Source organism: Letharia columbiana (genome assembly GCF_014066305.1).
Source record: "Letharia columbiana isolate WasteWater2 chromosome Unknown Sc0000093_s0, whole genome shotgun sequence".
Taxonomy (NCBI): domain Eukaryota; kingdom Fungi; phylum Ascomycota; class Lecanoromycetes; order Lecanorales; family Parmeliaceae; genus Letharia; species Letharia columbiana.
Window position 1 is genome coordinate 18,775 of NW_023501138.1, and position 20,968 is coordinate 39,742.

The following is a 20,968-nucleotide window of genomic DNA, read 5'->3' on the forward strand; positions in this document are numbered from 1 at the left end:
GAACCAGGTCGATGAAGAGGGAAAAATGCATTTTCTAAACAAGGAGCACATGTCATATAATTTCTAGCATCTCTCTCCTTGGGGCACTGGTGCATCCACCCCGTTCAGTAGAATGCAAGTGTAAGCGTACACACCAACATATTGTATCAGCGCTGCCGTACCTTCCTTCCCAAAAGCGTGCTCTGCCCGCTTCCAATTAGCTTCGGTCATCGGACCCTGCTTATGTGAAAGCTCTATAGCCACGTCAAAGGCAACGTTTCCTTGCTCATCAAGAGCATTGTCTCCAAAAGGCTTCTTCCCACTCTTCACACTTCCGATCTGAGCCGCCGTGAGGCTTGTAAAGGCGGCAACCCGTTCATGTGCATACAGTTCGTACTTGGATTGGAATCTGCTTCCCGTCGCTAAAATGGCGACTTCTCGTGCTGAACCCGGCAGACCTGGGAGCTTCCCTAGCTCAACGACGAGCTTGAAGAATGGATCGACGAGGGTGGGTGTGAAGAGCAGAGGAGCAAATGGACCTATAAAGGCACCATCTTCATTTTTGTAGAGGAATTTGTCGCCGAATACGCTCGAACAGATCTCCGACGCTTCGTCGTAAGCTTTATGCTGGTCGGCAGTGAGGGAGGATGGCGCAATTGGAGAGTATCGAGACATTCTGGAGATGGATTCGAGTGTTCGTCTGGAGATTTGCGAAAAGCGGAAGTGGAGGATAGCGACGTCTATGAGTAGTCAAGCCGGAAAGATCCCGTCGTTGCGTCATGGCTACCATCATGAAAGCAAGATTTGCACTCCTAACAGTGTCAGCAGTGCCCAATGGGTAGGGTTCAAAGGTTTATCGCGTAATACCATTACAGGCTAATGCTATAGGCAAAGACAGCAGGCAGAGTCATATCGCGGTGTAAGAGAATGAAGCAAAAGTCATGCATAGAGGGTGAAAGCTCTTAATGGAATTGTAGAGATCCTACAGTTGCCAGGAAATAGTGGCGATTTTCTCGAACTTTTTTCAGAACCCGTCATTTTGTTTGCAAGGGAGAAATGGTAGTATTTGTACAAGTCAGGCGCAGTGCCAGCAGAAAGTGACATTTTTCGTAAACATTCCCCAAAAATCTATTCCTGTTGAAGATCCTTGATAGGAAGAGTCGATTTGTTTTGATCGATATCCACAAAAAGATGCGCAAAAGACATTCTCTCTGTGCATGACTTTTGCTGCTCTTATAATCCTTAGGCGCGCGATAGAAGGCTGCTACGAGTAGTCCCGATCGGGACGGGTCTCTATAAAAACCGCATTCTCAACCCTACCACACAAAAAATTGTGGAAGATACTGCCACAAGAGGCATGAGTGATACAGTAGCATTCTCTAGGTATATATGTTGTTGTCTCCCTTTGTAAGAACTACCGCGAGCCTTCGTCTACGCGCACAGTGCTCCTGAGTCCGCACCAAGCCTTGCTCGTCAGGCAACCAGGTGTCTGCTGCCCACAAAACCTAACGACTACACAGGAGTACTCTTCCAGCAAATTGTAAGATGTGTAAATGCTGCATTGTACTGGTTTAGCTGTGGTTCTGTGGAGGGGCGAAGAGCCCTTCCCAATGATCTCACACCTCACCTCGATCTTGCTGATGTGTTGTGCAATACTGCATCGCAAACCCAATATTGTCTCAACCTTCGGAGCTAAAGTACTTGTCCTAAAAATATATATAATCGTGAGGACTGTTTCTCAGGGATGTTTCTACCCAACTCTTAGGGTCTAAGGATCTTCTCCTTGTCCTCAATAGTGAATGCTTTGCTTACAATTAGCCGCTAGCCGCCCGAGACGCTACGCCCTACGAAGCTCCAAGGGTTTTGGAAGTGATGGCTGTCTTCAAGATCAACACCTCTGTGTTCCGGTAAAGCCGTTGTCGTGTAAAGCAGGAAAAGGCACATTTGCATCAGAGAAGTCTCTTCACCTAAGACAGACTGCTTGACAACCTGGTAAGCAGTATCGATTTGGTCTCTAGAGGTAGAGTTTGCTGAGGTGATCGGACAGCTCTCGACATCATCATCAAGTCCCAAATGAGAACCTCTCTTTAGGGAGACAGACCATTCGAGAGGCTGGTAAGCAGGTCAAAAACTCTTGCATGAGAGGACGTATTAACAAGCCTTCACAGCTTCGGACAAAAATGGCGCCTGTGGTCCTGAACGATGTTGCTATGTTTGATTTTGACCCAACGGCGGTCCCTCACCTCCCTGCTGAAGTATTGAACATTGTTGTCGCTTTCATGGACATTGCCACCATTAAAGCAACACGCTTGACAAGCAGATTCATGGCAGATGCCTTAGCTCCGTTTGTCCTTGACAAAGTCTGGATCTCACCAGCTAAGGAGGATCAGACTAAGCTGAGAGAGATTTCGCAACACCCTACTGCACGCTTGATCGTTCGGGAGATAGCGTATGACAGCACTGTCTATTGTGGAAGCCTTTTCAAGCTATCCGACTATATGAAGGTATGTCATTTATGTGACTTCTTCCTGTTCGGGACTTCAGTCCGTCTCGCGAGACTTGTTTTGCAGGCTGGAAAAGGGCATCTTCCCTGACCTTCTCGCTAGACTTGTCTGACAACTTGAGGCTGTGCTATGGAATCGCGAACTTTGTCTCTTGTTGTGCACCCCAGACTAGTCTTAGCCGTCGACTTGATTTTTTGCAAAATTCATGCTAACTGGAAATCAACATCAGGCCTTAGGTACGAGCAACACTCTCGCCAATTCAACCTATCATCATGGTCGGTTCGGAAATACCTCACCGGTGACATACATCGCAGCGGCAGTGAAACGTGGTCACAATGTTTTCCAACAGTATTACAGCGAACAACGGGAACTCAGCCTGAGCTATCAATGCCAGCATTTCACCAGAACGGGCATGGAAAGGATAGACCTACCAGGGATTAGAGGCCGTGGCAACCTACCAGAGCGGCTTGCCAGCATTGATCGGACCGGTCTGTCTGAAGTCATACAAGACATGAGCGTAATCCCTTCCCTTCTCGAATATTTCGCTACAGATCTCCGATGCCTCCTAGAAACCCTTCCGCTTCTGCCAAACGTTCGACGCTTCACGATCTCCGATCAACGATGGGTAAAAGATCAGCGCAGAAGGTGGACGTGTCTTCCTGACGAAGCTGGTGCTTTTCCAAGGGACAAGTCTTTCATGATTCAGAGAAGACGTGATACCGGTAACCGTCTCGGTTATGATGCTGTGATCCTCGATCCCAGACCATGGCCCAGCAGCCAGGACAAATTACCCAGAGGCAGTCATCTTCCAACATGGTACCGTGGCTTCTGGATCCTGACGCAAGTGGCATCAATGCTCAAATACGAGCAACTCAAGTCTTTCACGATCGATGCCGACGGCTACAGAAACAGCAGCGGCATCTCCCACACCGTGCTCCGCGCCATTGACCCCATAAAGCTACAGCACACAGTCAACGCCTTCAAATACCTCACTACTCTCAAGATGGAGATCAACACGCACGAGAAAGATCCTTGGACAGACTTCCCTGCCACTCTTGCCGGCGGGAACATAGCGAAGATGCTGTGCGCGGCCGAGCGCCTTCGAAGCTTGGACCTGGCATTCGATTCCGCCGAAACCCAGATCACAGATCTGGACACTCTGGTTGGAAAGGACCACATCTGGCCACAGCTGAAAGCTTTGACCCTCACCAATATGTGCTTAAATGGGGATCAGTGGGCGGAATTCCTAACTCGGCAGGGCGGAGTGCTGCAAGAATTGTCCATGATCGAGATATCCTTTTGGGATCCCGACAACTCACGGCGCATGATGTTTACCACGATTGAAGCCATGGCACTCGAGTATTTCTTCATCGTTTTTTCCAGTGAAGGAAATGCAACAGAGGCTCCCTGCCTGAAAACCGGAGGCGTTTCTGGCCGTGCAGAAATCAAGCGTATCGCGCGGGCCATTGCGGCTGGTGAGATGTCGCTGTGAGGGGGTTTTCCGCAGACTTTTCCATTGTCGTTATCAAGAAGGAGCACTAATTTGGATCGTTAAATGAGCTGGAGCCTCACAGAGCCGACGTTCCTTAGGCTATTGAAAGGTCGTTGTACGTATCAAGCAATCGACTTCAAGAAAACTTTCTCCAAAATGGCTTTCACGTACATTAGGATTTTTTTTTTATTGCAAATGCCTTCATCAAAGAACTCGTCACAACCTTCCAAACCCTCCATCCGTCCAATCAACCCAAACCCACTCCGCTCACAAAGAAACCCCACCCCCCATATTAAGCACCTGCCCATTCATCCACTCGCCATCCTGACTGCACACGAAAGTTACCATCTACGGCCCCCTTACTGCCCAAATAATCACTATGGTTCGGCCACCCCTTCGCCAACGCACTGCTACTAGTCAGCACCTCCTGTGTAGATCTTGGAGTCATCAGTATTTATTCATGCCGGTGATGAGGGCCGTTTCGCCGTTGAGACGGGAGGTGGAGGGGGACGAGAACCTTGGGAGTTGAGGGTGATTGGTGGAAGAGACGTGCTTGGGTAAGAAGATTGAGGAGGTAGTCGTAGCATGTGGAAAGAGTGCTCCATGTTTGGTTCGAGGATTGAGATGTTGATACCTCTCCGCAGGCACAGGCTAAGAGAGATTCTGTATCCATCCTCAACGCCCAAACCCTCCTCACAGCATACCCCGCTATGCAAGTCAATCTCGTGAGAAGCCGGTACTAGACCGGAAAAACTAACAGTCGATAGATACGAAACACGAGATTCAGGCTGAACTATGTCTGTTCAAGCCCATGACCATGAGTCTCATACCGTCGGCCCTTGCTGCCTCTCTCAGTACGAGCGCATGTATCTCGCAGCGTGATGCTGCCGTCCCGGCTAAACATTGTGTATAAGCATCCTTTTTGCAAAGAAGATCCAAGCCTCATACACCACGCTGAGAATTTGTGAACCTTGAGAATACGAAACGAGAAGCAAGCTTCAGACGGACGGTGCAGAAGGAAAGAGGCGCAGAGAGGAGTGCGGGAGTGGGAAACGCGAGCTCATATACTTGGCGTTGACCTTTTCCGGCATGCAAAATGCTATACATCTTCGATATACCGCTGAGCCTCTTGTCTCGCTGCAGACGAGGACTGATGTCTAGAAACGTTGTCAACGTACCCACGCGGGTGACAGAGATACCTACGCACCTTGAAATTAGAAATTTGATAATGATTCCACAACGAAGCAGCCTAGCAGAAAGGTTCTGCGTTGTAATTCAAAGATCTCGATAACACTAATATACGTTCCGCAGAATCTAACTCATAATGAGGGTATTCGTTGAGTTATTCCAGCTGACAAGGTGAAGGGATTTCTTGCTGTGTGCAGGTATATCTGTCACCCGCGTGGTACCTTTGGGTCCTCACAAATTTGAGGCTAAAGCCCGTAGGGCTGAGCCAATTCCTTGACCACGAGAGCTGCCCTGATGGAAGGAAACAGAGCAAACTTTCAAAGCTACCCGATTATCGTCCAGAGGCCACTCCATCCGCAAGACTCTACGCAAGGACAGTCCGCCTAAAGATGTCCGAAACAGCAACATCGAACTCCAACGGAGACCTCTGGCTCTTCGGATACGGGTAAGTCTCCTACTGCTACAGAGGCCGAAAGCTCCAACCCCGGACGGAACTCCAACCTTCGTCAAGAACAGCGTGAGTTGACCTCTGATCCCCTGTACCGTAGAAGTCTCATCTGGAAACCGCCTCCGCATTACGGTAAGCCGGAGTGTGTTCGCCCGCTTCCTGTTAGTTAGTAGCGTGGGACCGCATCTCCAGCACCCAACATACATATCCCCCTGACGAAGGGTTCTCCCTTCCACCCTTTTAAACTCCCGCCCGCCCGCTCGAAGAAAGAAGAAACAAACCCCCCCATCCACCACCGCACCCAACGCGAATGACAAGACCGCCCCACTAACCCGGCCCCCCAAACCCCAGACCTCCGCATCCCCGGCTCCATCACCGGCTACGTCCGTCGATTCTGGCAAGCCAGGTACCCATCCCTTTCCCCCCCCTTCTCCAAAAACCCCCCCCACCCCCCCTCCGCCAACCGCCCCTACAGTAGCACACCACCACCCGCTGACCAAAACCCCCCCCCTTGAAGCGAAGACCACCGCGGCACGCCCTCGTCCCCCGGCCGCGTCGTCACGCTGATCGAGCGCGCCGTCTTCGACGCCCTGGCCGCCGAACCGGCGCCCGACCGGGTCCACGGCGCCGGCTACCGCATCCCGGCCCCCCACGTCGACGCCGTGCGGGCGTACCTCGACCTGCGGGAGATCAACGGGTACTCCATGCGGCACACGACCTTTTGGCCGTCGCCGTCGCCGTCGCCGTCGCCGTCGCCGTCGTCCGGACCGCCGCCGCCGCCGCCGGTCGAGGGGTGCCTCGTGTACATCGGACTGCCGTCGAACCCGCAGTTCCTCGGCCGGCAGTCCCCGCAGGCGGTGGCGGAGGTGATAGCGGGGAGTGCGGGGCCGAGCGGCGCCAACGCGGAGTATCTCTTCATGCTGGAGGCTGCGTTGATGGGGTTGGGGGAGGGGAGCGTGGATGAGCATGTTAGGGATTTGGCGGAGAGGGTGAGGTCGTTGATGAAGGGTGGGAACGGAAAGGGTGGTCGTGGCGGGGATGGGAAGGACGAAGACAGCGAGCTGACAACGCAGGCGGTGGAAAATGAGGTCGAGAGGATCAGGAGTGGGGAGAGTGGGCGGGCGGGTGAGGAGACTGAGAAAGTATCACAGCGGGAGAGATAGATTGAACGCCATCAACACTAGCTACGAGGTCATGATTTGGGAGAAGCCTTTGTAGGGAGCACTATCTTTGATTGCTAATTTTTGGACGTGGCAGTTGAACCGCTTGTCCCCGAGTGTCGTAACTAGCTTCCAGCTTCGAGCCAAGGTGAAGAATCAAAGTAGAAAACCGTGCCATGTTCGCTCTATGGGGAGAATATGAAGGTGTGCTGATGAAGTGTGGCAAGCAAGGTTGGTTGTGCTAGTGAAGTGTGGTGAAGTAAGAAATCGAATGCAAAGAAACCTTTTTGTTCCTCCACGCCTGCTTGCGCCTCTGCGATAGATTGCTGCGATTAACAGGCAACCTCCAGGTCTGAAAAGAGAAAATATCCAGGATCGCTCCGATGGTCTAAGATAGCAGCCCATTTCACTTGCTGAGGTTGGTCTGATCCCGTGACACCGAAGTGGCCAAAGCATTTCACACATCGTATCCTTTCTGCTGCTTGTTGGTCGTTCCGTCTGCTTGATCATTCTGTCGTTTCGTTCATTGACATGTCGTGCGCAAATTCAGGCCGTGAGGGGATCAGTGGTAGGTCTACCAGCCGCCCTGGGCGCTGCCACCACCACCTTGCTGCTGGTCGTAGCCTCCAGAGCGACCTCCGCCACCGTAAGACTGACCACCACCTGAGTAGTGCTGGCCACCACCGTAGCCTACAGGCACCGTCAATACAGAGAACCCAAAGGACAAAGGTAAATGTATAAACTCACTACCGCGACCTCCACCTCCAGAGTAGCCACTTCCACCTCCACCTTCACGTCCACCCCACCACCATAGCTTCCTCCACCTCCGCCTAGACAAGTTAGCAGAAATCCATGGGTAAGCAGGGCCGACACATACTATATCCACCTCCTCCTCCACCGTAACCTCCTCCGCCTCCAGAATTGTAGCCTCCACGACCACCAAAGCCGCCGCCGCCACCTCCTCCTCCTCCACCGGAGCCACGCTCGGAAGCTTTGTCAACGCGGATGGTACGACCATCGAATCTGAATTACATTAGCCTGAAGGACGTCATCGAGGCACGAGATGGGGAAGCCTTACTCGACGTTGTTCATCGCCTGGATTGCAGTGTCGGCTTCCTCATCTTGGCTGAAGCGCACAAAGCCAAAGCCACGGCTACGACCGGTTTCACGGTCCTTGACAACAATCTGTGGTATCACTATCAGACTGAGGTTTGGAATGGTCACGTGGAGTAGATCCTACCGCTTCATCGACCTTACCGTACTCTTCGAACTTGGCGCGAAGAGAGGTGTCGTCGGTGTGCCATGCAAGGCCACTGCAGTTGCGTCAGATTTGATAGCCGTACAAAAGGATATGAGTGATGGACTGACCCAATGAACAGCTTCGACATGATTGAGTGAGGGTTCGTTCAATTTTTTTTTGTTGGGCTAACACATTCTCAATCTCAAGACTCTCACACAAGACACGCCTCCGCTGATGGAACGCAGGCAAGCACAAGTCTATTGAACACGGAAACATTGATGTAGTACATGACCGACGCGCAAGAGCAAGGAATTTTGTGCATTTCGGAATCAGTGTAGGAGCAGCAGACGAACATGGCAGGGTCCTTTGAAGGGTGTCGTTGCTAATTTGAGGATTGGGAGTCGCACGAGATGGAGCAAGAAGGTCGAAAGAGTAAATACTGATCCACGAGGAATCAGTTGGATTGAAAAGATTGAGGTTGGAGGACTGGTTTGTGAAAGAAAAATTTTTAAAAAAAGAGGGAAGGTGGGATGTTTGTTGAAGTAATGTAGGTTGGGTCTGAGTGCCCCACTAAGATACACGCTAAGCCCTAGGCTACCTTAGTCACTCTTGGGAATTCTGGACCCTTGGCCGCTTTTTGGACCGTGGCACGTTTTTTTTCTTTTCACTTTTTTCACACTGTGCGCTCAGGTAATGTCAGCGAGATGAGAAGATCCAATGGGACAAGCAGCAGCGGCTATCAAAGGTAATTGGTTGGATGGAAGGCAGTGGTGTGACTATTCTACGTACATGTGCATATAGAGAACTGCAGGCAAGTGATCATCGGCCCAGATGACCTTGAATCGACGATGCAGCTTTTTATTTTCCCTTACCGCCTGCCTCATTATTGGCCAGCTTTATTAAAGGAAGGCAGCTTTGTGTCTGCCAGTCATACCTACTCTATTTTACCGTACTTTACCGTATTGCCTTCCAATCGTCAGCCTAGCCTCCGATCTCCGATGCCAAGCACGGCCCCGTCGATGAAAGGCAATCAAGGAAAGAAGATGTGGATGAAGCAGCAAAAAGGCAAAGAAGGCAAAGAAGGCAAAGAAGGCAAAGAAAGACTTTCGGCTGTCCCCTCTGATCATCCGCAGGTCTACTGCAGTCTGCAGCCTCTAACATTAATTAAATATGTTTTGTAATAGTACCTGAGTACCTGAGTACGGAAAGTAAGTAATGTAATGTACTTGACAACTCATGTATATCAAAGGACGGAAGGTGCTTATGCGCAATCCTCCTTCCCACACAGCTTTACCTTACTTTATTCTTGCAATGGCAATTTACTAAAACTAGATCGTAAAAGCAACGCGCTGACCTTCATCTTCAGATTTACTTGTAGTGCTGTGGGTTTATGTTGAATTCAGAATCGAAGTGGCCAGGTCAGACTGTGATAAAAACGCTCAACTTTCCATCTGGTGCATCTATGATCACGCTCTGTAAAAGGACTTCGGTCTGCTCTCTATATGCCAACTCAGTCCAGCTTGCACCTGCCAGTCAAGGTGAAATTTGCCCTTGGTCTGCTGCTGCAATACCACCTCTTTTACACACTGCATGATCATCATGAACACATGATGGCAAGCTCAAATTGACCCCCCAACTCCTCTAGACTTCAACCGGCTACCCCAGCAGCTTCTTCGCTCTCTTTCATTTCCGGGCTTTCTTCAAACGCTACCTAGGTGAGGGTATAATATGTCCGACGCCGAACGACAATCACCAAGGGCAGCAATTCGCAATTGGCTCCAAACTACTGGTAGCAAGTCGACTGCAAAGCCCGCCGATGCATCTCGAGAGCAACAAAACATTGAGCGGGGATCGAGGCATCGTTCGAGGCAACACCACACGAGGAGGTATCCATCAGAAACCAAGGATCGGCATGATGATAAAGCTGGCCAAAAGCACCAAAAAGACAATAAGTGTGGGACCCGGCAGACACGTGTCGCAGATAAAGTCCTTTCTCGTCAACTCGCACCAAGCACAACCCCAATTACACTTAAAAGAGAATACTGCCGTCATTTCGAACGGCCTCGGTCTCGCGGAGCGATTGGGACTCCATGCACCTTTTCGTACCTTCAAAGATCACAGCGATGACGATATCCCGGACCTCCGAAGTCACCCACGGAAGCGCAAGCGCAGCAGGTCTTCCACGAGCTCTTACCTCGAACCTGCAGCAGCCAATGACCTCTCAGAACATGACCATGACCATTTTCGTCATGCCACGATACTACGTACGCGGAGTACAGGGTCAGTGCTTGACGATAGAGGCCAGCACGTTTCACCTACGGCGTCCCAGGGTTCGGAGATAGCGTTACTGTCTCCAAAAAAGCTCCCGAAATCCTACGAAAGGAGACCAAGACACAAAACCCGCCAAGATCGCTATGAGCTCAAAGACAATAACAGAGCTAGCGAGAAGACGAAGCAGGCTGCGAAGAAAGACCGCGGGGAGAAGAAGCAGAAGAAGCACAAGCGTAAAGAAAAGTCCGGTGCAGCTTTGATGCATGACTTTACCGCGCAGAACGTGGCCCACGACCGTCTCACTGTGAGCTGCATTCAATGGTCGTATGTTTTATGAATGTTTGTTGCTAATACTGAACCAAAGCTGAAGCCCACAAAGACCCTCGGCTTGTTCGGGAAAGGCAGAGCGTCTTCACCAGTAAGAAGAAGGGGCTGTAGGTTCACCTATCTCTATCGGCGGTTGATTAGCACTGACAAAGGCTCTTCAAGTACCTGATCTTGCCTTCTCCGAAATGATCTTCCTCAAATCTTGTCGAGAGAAGCCCAAGGACTCGTTCGAAGACTCGTCTAATAGGCCCTCGGAGAAGAAGACGCGGCGGAAGTCGACTAAAGCAGCAGACACAGAAGCAGAAATTTCAAGATACTTCATGTCAGCAAAACCTACAAGCCTCGATGTGATGAAACCTCACGGTCAACGACATCAACAAGACAGGGGACGATCCCGAGACCACGAGTCACCGCAAGCCTTTGTCGATCTTCCAGATAGGCCTTTCCTAGGATTTGGAAGCTGTGGCCCTAATACCTCTATATCTCCAGCGAAAATACCTGTCAACACAGATTCGAGAAGCCTCCATCGTGAAGACTCGTGGTCTCCTACTCGTTCCACAAGCTATCTTACCTGGTCCCAAAGTGTGAGGCCGTCCTTCGGCTCTCCTCTGCTCAATAGGCCGTATCATGTTGAACCATTAACATCATCAAAACTATCTAATCGTAAACGTAAATCCCCAGCTCCTCATAAAGGCCAGTACTCGTTACCATCTCTATCTCCACCTTGTGTACCGACAACTTCTTCGAAAACCCAAGATGCTGCCTCCATACCTTTCTCGGCGCACGAAAATGCAAATGAGGGTCCAAGCCGGAATAGCGAATCACGGTCGGCAACGGGTGAACGGCTTAGGTTGAGGGAGAAGAGTCAAAACCACGGCGATACTGGAATCATCAAGCTTGATGCTGCAAAGATTCCACACGAAATTGAAGACTCGATCGCAGACAGTACTCACCCAGCCGAAACCGCCACGCATGACGGCCCTGAATCGGCATTACTCTCTCGAAATGAAGCTACTTGCCAGTCTTCAGGACATGAGCCTCAACGCGAGCCTCAACGCGAGCCACAAGCTTATGGCGTGCGCCCTTTCTCGGCCCAGATGCCAATCATCTCACCACATAAAGACCCGCTCGACGATGTGCTCGAGGCACTTCTCACAGATTGCAATACTAACGTTGCTGGTAGCGATCTAGCCTCTCGTGCCACATCGGGTCACCGCAATCTTTATGTTAGGGAGGAAGAGGGGATACCAGATAGAATTCAGGAATATTCACGCATGCCTGCTCGCGCCTTCGTTAATAGTGTCTACGCTCCCGAGGCTTCGGCGTCCGCCCCAAAATTTTCTGGGAAGCCTCGCAGCGCAAGCCTTCAACAGGACTTCCCGCATGACAGTTCCATTTCTACGCATACACTATCTAAGGGGGACCTAAGTTTTTCGAACAGACCAAGCTTAGGGTACGCTCCAGGCTACCGACCCATTGAAAGTGAAGTGGACTCAAGGAGTGCATGGAATGGTTACGGCAACCTTTACGAAAGGCAACAGGAGCAAGCAGATCCTAGGCCAGAAACTTCGAGAGAAAATAGACCACCTTACATAGCTCTGCGAGAGAACCTTTCAGGCTCGTCGCGAGAGACGGACCACACCGCTGCACGCGACGAATACGCACAAAAGCTTCATTTTGTGGAGCTAGGAGACGGATTTGATGATCACAGGCCTTATTTGTATAAGACGGTACAAGAGGGAAATGATAATGAAGATTACGAAGAAATCAGGCATGGTGAATGGGATATTGATCATGGGACATCGTACGATTCTGGACCATCAATCTTCCATGAGTCTCACGAAGATTCCAATCATGGAATTATGGCCGAAAATAATGTCAGTGACTACCAGCGAAGAGAGATAAATGCAGATCATGAGCAGTCAGTCGCACAAGAGGCCGATCAGGATGAAGTTGAGCCCCACCAGCTCTTCACAACAAGCATACCAGACACGTACCCTTCATGGCGGAGTCATCACATCTTCAGTAGAGATCCCGGTCTCGAAAGGTGTGCTGCCGTTTCTCAGGTTCATGATGTTGATGTAGCTTTATCTGGATTTTGGACACCCCACAAGCTGTACTGAGAACCTCTGGTTTTTTTGATGATGGGAACTTTGAGCGTTAGTTTGGTGTCGGTAGCAGTTTTTCATAGGCTTGGAATGCATGACTGTCCCTCGATATGAGTTCTTACTGCCCATGGTGCCCATCACCAGGCTTCCGCTTCGGTTAAGATGTGTCTAGTATGCCAAGCCTGCTAGCCTATCGATAAGATAGAGCTAAGGTACCTTAGGCCGTAATCAGTGATTTGCGCTAATCCTTGCATTCCTTACTTTAAGTACTTACCTGAAGCTACTCCACCAAACGTCCAGGGCGCCTATTTGATAATTCACTCAGCTACGTTTCTTGTTCGATTTCTTAGGAAGCCTCCGACAACGGTTGTACTTCTTCGACTCACAGCATAATTTGAATGTCACGATATGGGGTTTCCAATCTGATATGAAACAGAAAGAAGAGATCATGCTAAGCACCTGATCACGAACCTGTGGTCTATGCATTAGAACATGGCTCTCCATCAAATACCAACACGATCCAGCTATCATAGTCCGAGTCTATCTCGAACATGCAGTGTGAGATTTGTCATCGCTCCGCCAGCAGCCGACTGCCCTTCAACTGCACGCTTTGCGCTCGAGATGCCCTCCATCAACCCAGGATACAGCTGGCCCAGACACTGTTGCATACGGAATCCCTAGGGAAAGAGGTGGAACAAAATGTCGTGGGGACCTCAAAGAAGGAGAAGGCCAGGTCTTCGGCAGGCGCCAAACCCTCAGATGTGAACCACACCTGGACCGTCCACCGTGCAGCTTCCAACCAGTTCATATCGGAGGAAAAGACCCAGACTGTTCTCAGTCATGTCGAAACCCTGCGTGAAGAGACCCAGAAAGTCAAAGCTGAGATTGCGGCAAGAAAAGCAAAGCTCCTGAGGCGACGTTCAGAATTCGCTTCAGCGAAGCACGAGCTGTCTCAAAGCCAAGCTAGCGCCGTCGAACCAGTGGATAAGAGCATCAAGCGCACCGAACACAGATGGGATGTCATGCACAACAAGACGGCAGAGTCTCGACTGTTCCTCTGCAGGGAAGTAGCGCTGCTCTACGGCTTGCATCAACGGAAGCGGAAGAAGGGTGGATTGGGCAGAGATGTCTACTTCATCGGAGGAGTTCCCATTGCTGATTTAAGGGATTTAAACAGTACGCACATCCTTCATAGCTCTAGCCAATATACTAAACCGTTTTAGATGCAGCACCAGCCCATGTTACAACCTCTACCACTAACCTCGCCCACCTCACTCACCTGGTCTCACATTACCTCTCTCTCCGCCTCCCTGCCGAAATCACCCTCCCTCATAGCGACTATCCTCTCCCAACAATCTTCTCACCTAGCTCGTCCTACACATCTCGCGAAGTACCGTTCCCGGGCTCTACACCACATCACTCCTCACACAACAGTCCCTCAGCCTCTCGCCATTCAGATAACCGCCCACCACCAAGGCCTAGGCCGTTGCACCTCGACAAAAAGTTGTCTGCGCTCGCTAAAGATGATCAAGTAGCCTACGCATCTTTCGTAGAAGGTATCACCTTCCTGGCTTGGGACATAGCCTGGCTTTGCAAAACGCAAGGTATGAACGTTGGTGGTAGCTCTTGGGAAGAAGTCTGTGCTATGGGGAAGAATCTGTGGCACTTAATACTCGGCCCTCCACCGCGCCCTCCAGTACCAAGAGAAGTCTCAAGCAGAAGCTTTCCGAAAATGCCCACTAGTTCCCGCATTCCCAATACCTCAAATGGCCCACCTGCAGCGGATAAAACCAAAGAAGCGCCAACTCTAGGCCACTTCTCACATGGCACCGCATATGGCTTTCTCGCATCGGCCTCTGGGGCAGAGTACATGCGTGACTGGCGATTGCAATCCCCCGTCAAAGTAATTGAGAAGGTCAAGGCTATGCTATCAGCCGAGAGAACAGGGGCAGAGTGGGAGATTCTAGAGGGCAATGAATGGGAGGAGGAGGAAGGGCAAGCTGAAGCACCAGTGCATAATTTAGGCAGTGTGGGCAGAATGCCCAGGATAGAGGAGACCGGCGTCTTGGTGCCAGCACAGGCGGAAATTGGGGTACAATACGCAGGCAATGGAAGTCGACTGCCTAGGATTGAGGAGACCGGAGTACTTGTGCCAGGCCAGGGGGTAACGATAGGAATCGGTGGCGCAGGGCAAGGTGGCGGCGTAGAGGGAGAGGAAAGCGAGGAGAAAGGGAAGGGCAAGAGTGGGTGGATGAAGCTCAAAAGTAGGTGACCGATTCAATTGCTGGCATAGCCGGCCGGCTAGGAATCTCGGATGATGTGTAGAATTCCACTTTTGTTTGCACTCGAAAGAAAGAAAGAAAGAAAGAAAGAAGAAAAACTCTCGAGCGAGCAGAACCCACCGTGTGATTGGCCCAAGCAAGCTGCCGAAAAAAAGTCGCAGTCTGGGGCGCCAACCCCCTCATCCTCACACTGGATCCCTGTCCGGATCGAAATCCCACGAATCCGCACCCGTTTCCAGCAGAGGTTGTGCTTGCTTCCTCGAAAGAGCACGACTAATTCCCACAGACTTCCGCAAAGGGGGGAAAAGGATCACAAAACCCCCCCCCCAGCCCAGCAAGCTCAGTGGGCCTCGTACTAGTACAAAAAAAAACAATGTTCAGATCCACGGGGGGGGGGGATTTCCTGCGGAAAAAGGATGACGGGGGTGCTGGTTCGCTGTTTTCATTTCAGGATCCGGAAATGAGGGTCCAGTGTTCAGGGTTTGTGAGCCCGATTGTCTCCTCGTCGGATTCGAAGGATGGCGATTGGGATCAGATCATCAGGGTCAAGGGTCAGATATTGCATCTTTTCGAATCGGGAGATCTACGTATGTAGTTTCCCGGGGGGGAGGGGGTATGCCGCGTGCAAATGGCAGGAACGGAGCCATGAACGATTCCCTCTCACACGACATCGCCATCACAGATGGAACTGCTCCAGATACTTCGTCGCCGCCTGCACGGCGTCGTCCACCTTGTCCGGATGCGGCCCGTTGCTTATACATGTGGAGCCCTTCCCTACCGCCTTTCCACCGACAACGTTGGAGATCTGAACGGCCCATGCGCTGGCGGAGAGGCCGGCTTTGCTCGCTTCCTACAACTTGCGTTAGCTATCGAAGTCGACGGCGAGGGGGCGGTCTACCTCGGAAACATGGCATCCATGGATCACCTTCCCCTCCCCCTCATCCGCCGCGAATAGATAAACCGTCTTGTCTTTGTTCTTCGTCTGCACATGCTTGATTGCATCACTGATGGCCTTGTTGTTGGCCGAGATCGGTACCTTGCCGATGTAGTGCTTGCTATCCTTGTGCTGGGCGAAGTACTCGGTGACAGCATCGAGAACTTTCTTCGACTCGGCCTTCTGCACGGCTTTCTGTTCCTCGAGCTGCGCTTTGAGGATCTTGCCGAATTGATCCCGCAGCTTCGACTTTGTGATCCAGGATATCGAAAGCTGGTCCAGGTCTAATTGTGTGGTTTTGATTTCTTGCTCCTTTTTGTGGCCGTGAGGCATGCGTTCGAGTTCTTCTAATCTCTTCTGAAATTCTATGGCGACTCGTTGCACCGCGTATGCATCTTCGCCAGTCACCGCGACGATGCGCCGTATGCCCTTGGCGATACCGCTCTCTTCTACGATGACGAGCTCCTTGATATCACTGGTTTTCTGCACATGAGTTCCACCGCAGAATTCCACGCTCACTTCTTTCCATTTCGGGTCTTTGACGTTCTGGAGGAGCTCTTCGACCTCGACGCCAACGGATACAACTCGAACGGGGTCCGGGTATGTCTCGCCGAAGACAGCGCGGAGCCCCTCGATTTCTCTCGCGGTAGCGAGAGGTACGCTTTTCGAGTATACTTGGAAATTTTGCCTAATGTACCTGGTCGAAATATCTTCGATTCGCTCCAGCTCTTCGATTGAAATGCCTGCTTTATGCGAGAAGTCGAACCGCAACTTCTCCGGAGCGACAAGAGAACCTTTCTGATCGACGCCGTCTCCAAGAACTTCTCTTAGCGCAAAGTTGAGTATGTGTGTGCCCGTATGGTTGTTACGTATTGGCCACCTCCGGAGCTCGTCGTATTCGCAGATAACTTCGTCCCCAACAGAGAGTGAGCCATACTTCAAGTAGCCAGTATGTAGCACGTAGCCAGCGTACACCTGCACGTTCTGGACTTCAAGTTCAGCAACACCGTCAATGATTATTTTGCCCGTGTCGTTCTCTTGACCACCTTGCTCGGCATAGAAGTTGGTCCGGTCGACGATCAAGCCCAATTGCTCATCACCCGGTATTTCCTTTGTCGATTGTAGGAACTGCTTCGCATGGTAAATCGCCTTGATCTGTGATGTGATGTTCTCTCTTCCGAACTTTGGGTTATCATCCGTTGGCGACACATCGTTCATCTTCGACAGCTTGCCTAGGTCGTGAACATCCAGCTTCACCATATCTGAGGCAGCCTTCTTCTCTCCTCGACTTGCCTCCTTTGCTTTCAGTCGAGCGTCTTCGAACTCCGTATCGTCAATCTCCAGACCTCTCTCCTCGGCCATTAGTCTGGTCAGATCCACTGGAAAACCAAATGTATCGTACAATCGCCAAACGTCAGCGCCATGCAGCTTCTTCGAGTCTTTCAGCTTCGCTTTCTGCGCGTAGTGTTCAAACTGTCTCTCTCCGCGGTCAAGGGTCTTGGCAAAAGATTTTTCTTCTTCATTCAGTATCTCGATGACATCCGACTCTTTTCTCTTGATCTCGGGGTACATATCACTCATTTGGTGCACCAGAGTTGGCACGATCTTAGAGAAAAACTCGCCAATTTCCGAATTGAAGTATTTCCTCGCATACCGAGCACCCCTCCTTAGTACTCTGCGGACAACGTAACCTCTGCCATCCGCATTAGGTGCTGCTCCGTCGGTAATAGCAAAGGTGAGTGTGCGAACATGATCAGCGACTACTCGATAGGCTGTGTCGATGCCGTCTGGATCATCGTCTCCAAACTTGCCCCTGTACTCTCTCGCACCAGTGATCTCTTGTATCTTAGCAAAAAGCGGAGTAAAAACGTCTGTGTCATAGTTCGAAGGCTTTTTCTGCAGGACTGAGACCAATCGTTCGTAGCCCAAGCCAGTGTCAACGTGCTTGTTCGGCAGTGGTCGCAGCGACTTGTCTGGTTCCCGATTGTATTGTATGAAAACGTTATTCCATATTTCCAGCACATTAGGATCGTCTTGATTGACAAGATGGGCAGCATTCCTGCCCCCAATCCTGTCATAATGTACCTCACTACAAGGCCCACAAGGCCCTTGATCTCCCATCTCCCAGAAATTGTCTTTCATATCTCCGGGCAAAATATGGTCCTCCGCGACTCCCACCGACTTCCATATTGTTTTTGCTTCTAGATCTGGCTCGAGGCCTCCAGCTTCGTTGCCTTCAAAGTACGTCACGTAGAGGCGGTCAGGTTCTATTCCGTATACTTGGGTGAGAAGTTCCCAAGAGAACTGAATTGCGCCTTTCTTGAAGTAGTCTCCGAAACTCCAATTTCCCAGCATCTCAAAGAAGGTCTATGTCAAGCGTAAGCGTAAGCCGCTGTGTCGATCTAGTCATGGAAAGACTCACATGGTGGTAGCTGTCCTTGCCCACATCGTCGAGATCCTTCAGATATAAGCCATGTTCTCTCGTCGATGAAGCAAAGGCTTACATTGTGTTTGCCTCCCGCACGTATACACTGTTCCTATCAGCTTTTTGCCCCCAAAGAAGGAGCTCTTGCTGACCTTTTGGGAGTTCACGGCACGCTTGAGCTGCGCAAAGTCCGAGGAAGGGTCGACTGTACCGAGGAATATGGATTTGTACTGGTTCATGCCAGCATTGGCGAACAGGAGGGTAGGATCTGAGTGTGGTACGACGGAGGATGAGGGTACTGTAAGCTGTGTTAGTACCAGTGTCTATCTGTCTCAAGCACCGGTATCACCGAATGTATGCCCATTGTTCTTGAAGAAGTCTATGAAGGTATCTCGCACGCGCACAGCGGGCCACTCTTCCGTTGTTGACCCCATATCCAAAATTGCGCTCCCGGAATACTGAGCGTTAAGGAGGTGTTTGTGCTTCAGAAAGGTTGGTGGCTTAGTATTGTACCGTATCTGTGGTATACGGTGACTCAGAAAAGGTCCGCAACTCCTCAGCACTCCCACACTTCGCATCAAGCGGAGAGCCAATGACCGACGGAGTGGCACGTCAAATGGTGTTTGGTACGTATCTAGACCGATTGAACCTCTTTTCCGGGCTATGGACTGCAAAAATTTGAGGTTACGAGGGTGAGTGGATTTGGCTGATACTCAACCAGGGGTATGAACTCCGCATGCAGAGCCGCAACCACTGACAGCACCAACAAGTGAGAAACTTGAATCTCTTCAAATCATATGAACGCTCCCATTAATATATACCAATACTGGTCTTACGCGTACTTCCATGCGCTGTCTATCCTATCAAAGCCCACTGCACCCACGGAGTCAACCTCGACGGAATACTATATACAAGACAAACTTCTCCTCCTCCTAGCGTCAAAGATACCCAGCAGATGCTCCAGCGACGTATCGTTGAACCGCCCCCGCCACATTTGTCGGCTGTACCAAGTCTTTCCAGTAGCCTTCCCACAACAAAACATTTGTAGCCCATCCGGCTAATTCGTGAATATAGCAATAGCGCCATGAAACATCCACTGCCTCTTCTCCCTGTATGACGATCCGGATGAAAAGCCGACCTGGCAGAGCGCTGGTGTGGATGCCTCTCGTAAATGCTGTACTAGTGGTCATAGAAATATAAGACAACACGTGACCAGCACTCACTGCGGAACCAACTTGGGAATGCGAGCTGATACAGTGAACACTTCCTAAGATGAAATGACAGCTCATGCGCGCCGAACAGAGTAAGCATAAAGAACGACCTACAACCGTAGTTTGAGAGCGTAAGAGTATGACTGGAGCCGAGGGTGAAGGAAATTCGCTCAACAAAGCAAGCATTTAGGCCCTGAAAGATGGACCCCCACATCCACTCCCGAAGGTAAGATGTCGTGGTGAGTAGTGGACCTTCCTGACGGATATCATCTCCTTTGCACCAAAATAGGCCCGAACCATAGATTGAACCGATCCTCAGAGGGAAAGGAGGTAAGGGCCAGAGTGTTGGCAAAGTATGTCAGACTTGGAAACGACACGGCGAAAACTCCTGCAAAGGAACAGGCTATGCTTTGTCCACGCAGACTTGTTCTGATTCATCTAGCTATGAAGAGTGAAAAAATGCCGTAATATGCATTTTCATGATCATTCTCATTCCTCGGGAACTTTTGCGCTGTCAGCATATCTTCTCCTTCACGAGTACACAAAAACCTACTCTCGATAGTCCCACTCTCAATATCGTCGCTAATCTCCTTCGGACTCCTGCCATCAACCTGACATCCCACACTGAAAGCCGTGCCCAGCACCTCCTTGACCGTCCCTGACAATTCCTTCGCTAAGCTCTTGAACCGCATAGTCCTCGCGATGCTGATGATCTCATCGAGCGGTATTGACTTGGTATGCTTGATGTTCTTCTCCTTCTTTCGATCTCGGGGTGGTTCCTTGAGAGCTCTGATGACGAGGGAGGATGCGGAGGGGACGACTGAGACGGCGGCTTGACGGTTTTGGATTGTGAGTTTGACAGTTACACGGAGACCTTTCTATGGATGTGTGAGCAGCCTCGACCGCACCATTGGCGATCTTTCGCGCATACCCAGTCACCAGTAGCTTTGGCAATATCTTCTCCGACCTTTTTGGGCGATAGACCTAGCGGACCGATCTTGGGTGCAAGAGCTGAGGAAGCACCGACTTCACCTCCGGTCGCTCTCAAGGTGCTACAGACATATAAGTCAGCCCAAAGCTGCCGCACCGAAATTGGGGGGATGAAGATTCAAGGCGGTACACACATCTCCTTCACCTCATTGGGATCGAATTTCGGAGCTGTAGTCACACATGTTAGACAGCGATGATATGCATAGGATACCGATTACGTACGCATTTTGAAAAGGGAGTGCTCGCAATGTCGTCGCTGGACGAAGAAATTGTGCAACTGGGACTCTCGAAGTTCTGAAGCGCCAGCATTTGTGGGAGCTATCGATTTTCAGTTTAGCATGGTGTCGATATATCAGCCCTATCAAGTTGGACTTCACCGTTCCATCGCTTTCTAGACACTATTTGATAC

General features: G+C 50.8%; 8 protein-coding genes across 8 annotated transcripts; 4 read left to right on the plus strand and 4 right to left on the minus strand.

The window, feature by feature from the left end:
• Positions 1-63: 63 nt before the first annotated feature.
• HO173_012761 (uncharacterized protein) lies at positions 64-654 on the minus strand (the record flags this gene model as incomplete). The annotated part of the gene is made up of 1 exon (XM_037314595.1): positions 64-654. One exon carries the CDS (start codon positions 652-654, stop codon positions 64-66), a length of 591 nt encoding a protein of 196 aa, XP_037158506.1.
• A 1,505-nt stretch (positions 655-2,159) lies between these two features.
• On the plus strand, positions 2,160-3,975 carry HO173_012762 (uncharacterized protein; the record flags this gene model as incomplete). The annotated part of the gene is made up of 2 exons (XM_037314596.1): positions 2,160-2,483; positions 2,713-3,975. 2 exons carry the CDS (start codon positions 2,160-2,162, stop codon positions 3,973-3,975), a joined length of 1,587 nt encoding a protein of 528 aa, XP_037158507.1.
• Positions 3,976-5,552: 1,577 nt separating this feature from the next.
• Positions 5,553-6,774, plus strand: HO173_012763 (uncharacterized protein; the record flags this gene model as incomplete). Its single annotated transcript, XM_037314597.1, has 4 exons — positions 5,553-5,608; positions 5,712-5,743; positions 5,963-6,017; positions 6,129-6,774. The coding sequence occupies 4 exons, from the start codon at positions 5,553-5,555 to the stop codon at positions 6,772-6,774; spliced, it is 789 nt and encodes a 262-aa protein (XP_037158508.1).
• A 543-nt stretch (positions 6,775-7,317) lies between these two features.
• Positions 7,318-8,159, minus strand: HO173_012764 (uncharacterized protein; the record flags this gene model as incomplete). The annotated part of the gene is made up of 6 exons (XM_037314598.1): positions 7,318-7,461; positions 7,519-7,601; positions 7,649-7,794; positions 7,850-7,956; positions 8,012-8,084; positions 8,140-8,159. 6 exons carry the CDS (start codon positions 8,157-8,159, stop codon positions 7,318-7,320), a joined length of 573 nt encoding a protein of 190 aa, XP_037158509.1.
• Positions 8,160-9,513: 1,354 nt separating this feature from the next.
• Positions 9,514-12,732, plus strand: HO173_012765 (uncharacterized protein; the record flags this gene model as incomplete). Its single annotated transcript, XM_037314599.1, has 4 exons — positions 9,514-9,549; positions 9,657-10,586; positions 10,647-10,716; positions 10,772-12,732. 4 exons carry the CDS (start codon positions 9,514-9,516, stop codon positions 12,730-12,732), a joined length of 2,997 nt encoding a protein of 998 aa, XP_037158510.1.
• A 536-nt stretch (positions 12,733-13,268) lies between these two features.
• Positions 13,269-15,594, plus strand: HO173_012766 (uncharacterized protein; the record flags this gene model as incomplete). Its single annotated transcript, XM_037314600.1, has 3 exons — positions 13,269-13,893; positions 13,941-14,981; positions 15,479-15,594. 3 exons carry the CDS (start codon positions 13,269-13,271, stop codon positions 15,592-15,594), a joined length of 1,782 nt encoding a protein of 593 aa, XP_037158511.1.
• An 81-nt stretch (positions 15,595-15,675) lies between these two features.
• HO173_012767 (uncharacterized protein) lies at positions 15,676-18,936 on the minus strand (the record flags this gene model as incomplete). The annotated part of the gene is made up of 6 exons (XM_037314601.1): positions 15,676-15,849; positions 15,898-18,300; positions 18,356-18,391; positions 18,438-18,464; positions 18,511-18,656; positions 18,708-18,936. The coding sequence occupies 6 exons, from the start codon at positions 18,934-18,936 to the stop codon at positions 15,676-15,678; spliced, it is 3,015 nt and encodes a 1,004-aa protein (XP_037158512.1).
• A 1,122-nt stretch (positions 18,937-20,058) lies between these two features.
• On the minus strand, positions 20,059-20,785 carry HO173_012768 (uncharacterized protein; the record flags this gene model as incomplete). The annotated part of the gene is made up of 5 exons (XM_037314602.1): positions 20,059-20,072; positions 20,123-20,447; positions 20,501-20,621; positions 20,694-20,727; positions 20,782-20,785. 5 exons carry the CDS (start codon positions 20,783-20,785, stop codon positions 20,059-20,061), a joined length of 498 nt encoding a protein of 165 aa, XP_037158513.1.
• Positions 20,786-20,968: the final 183 nt, after the last annotated feature.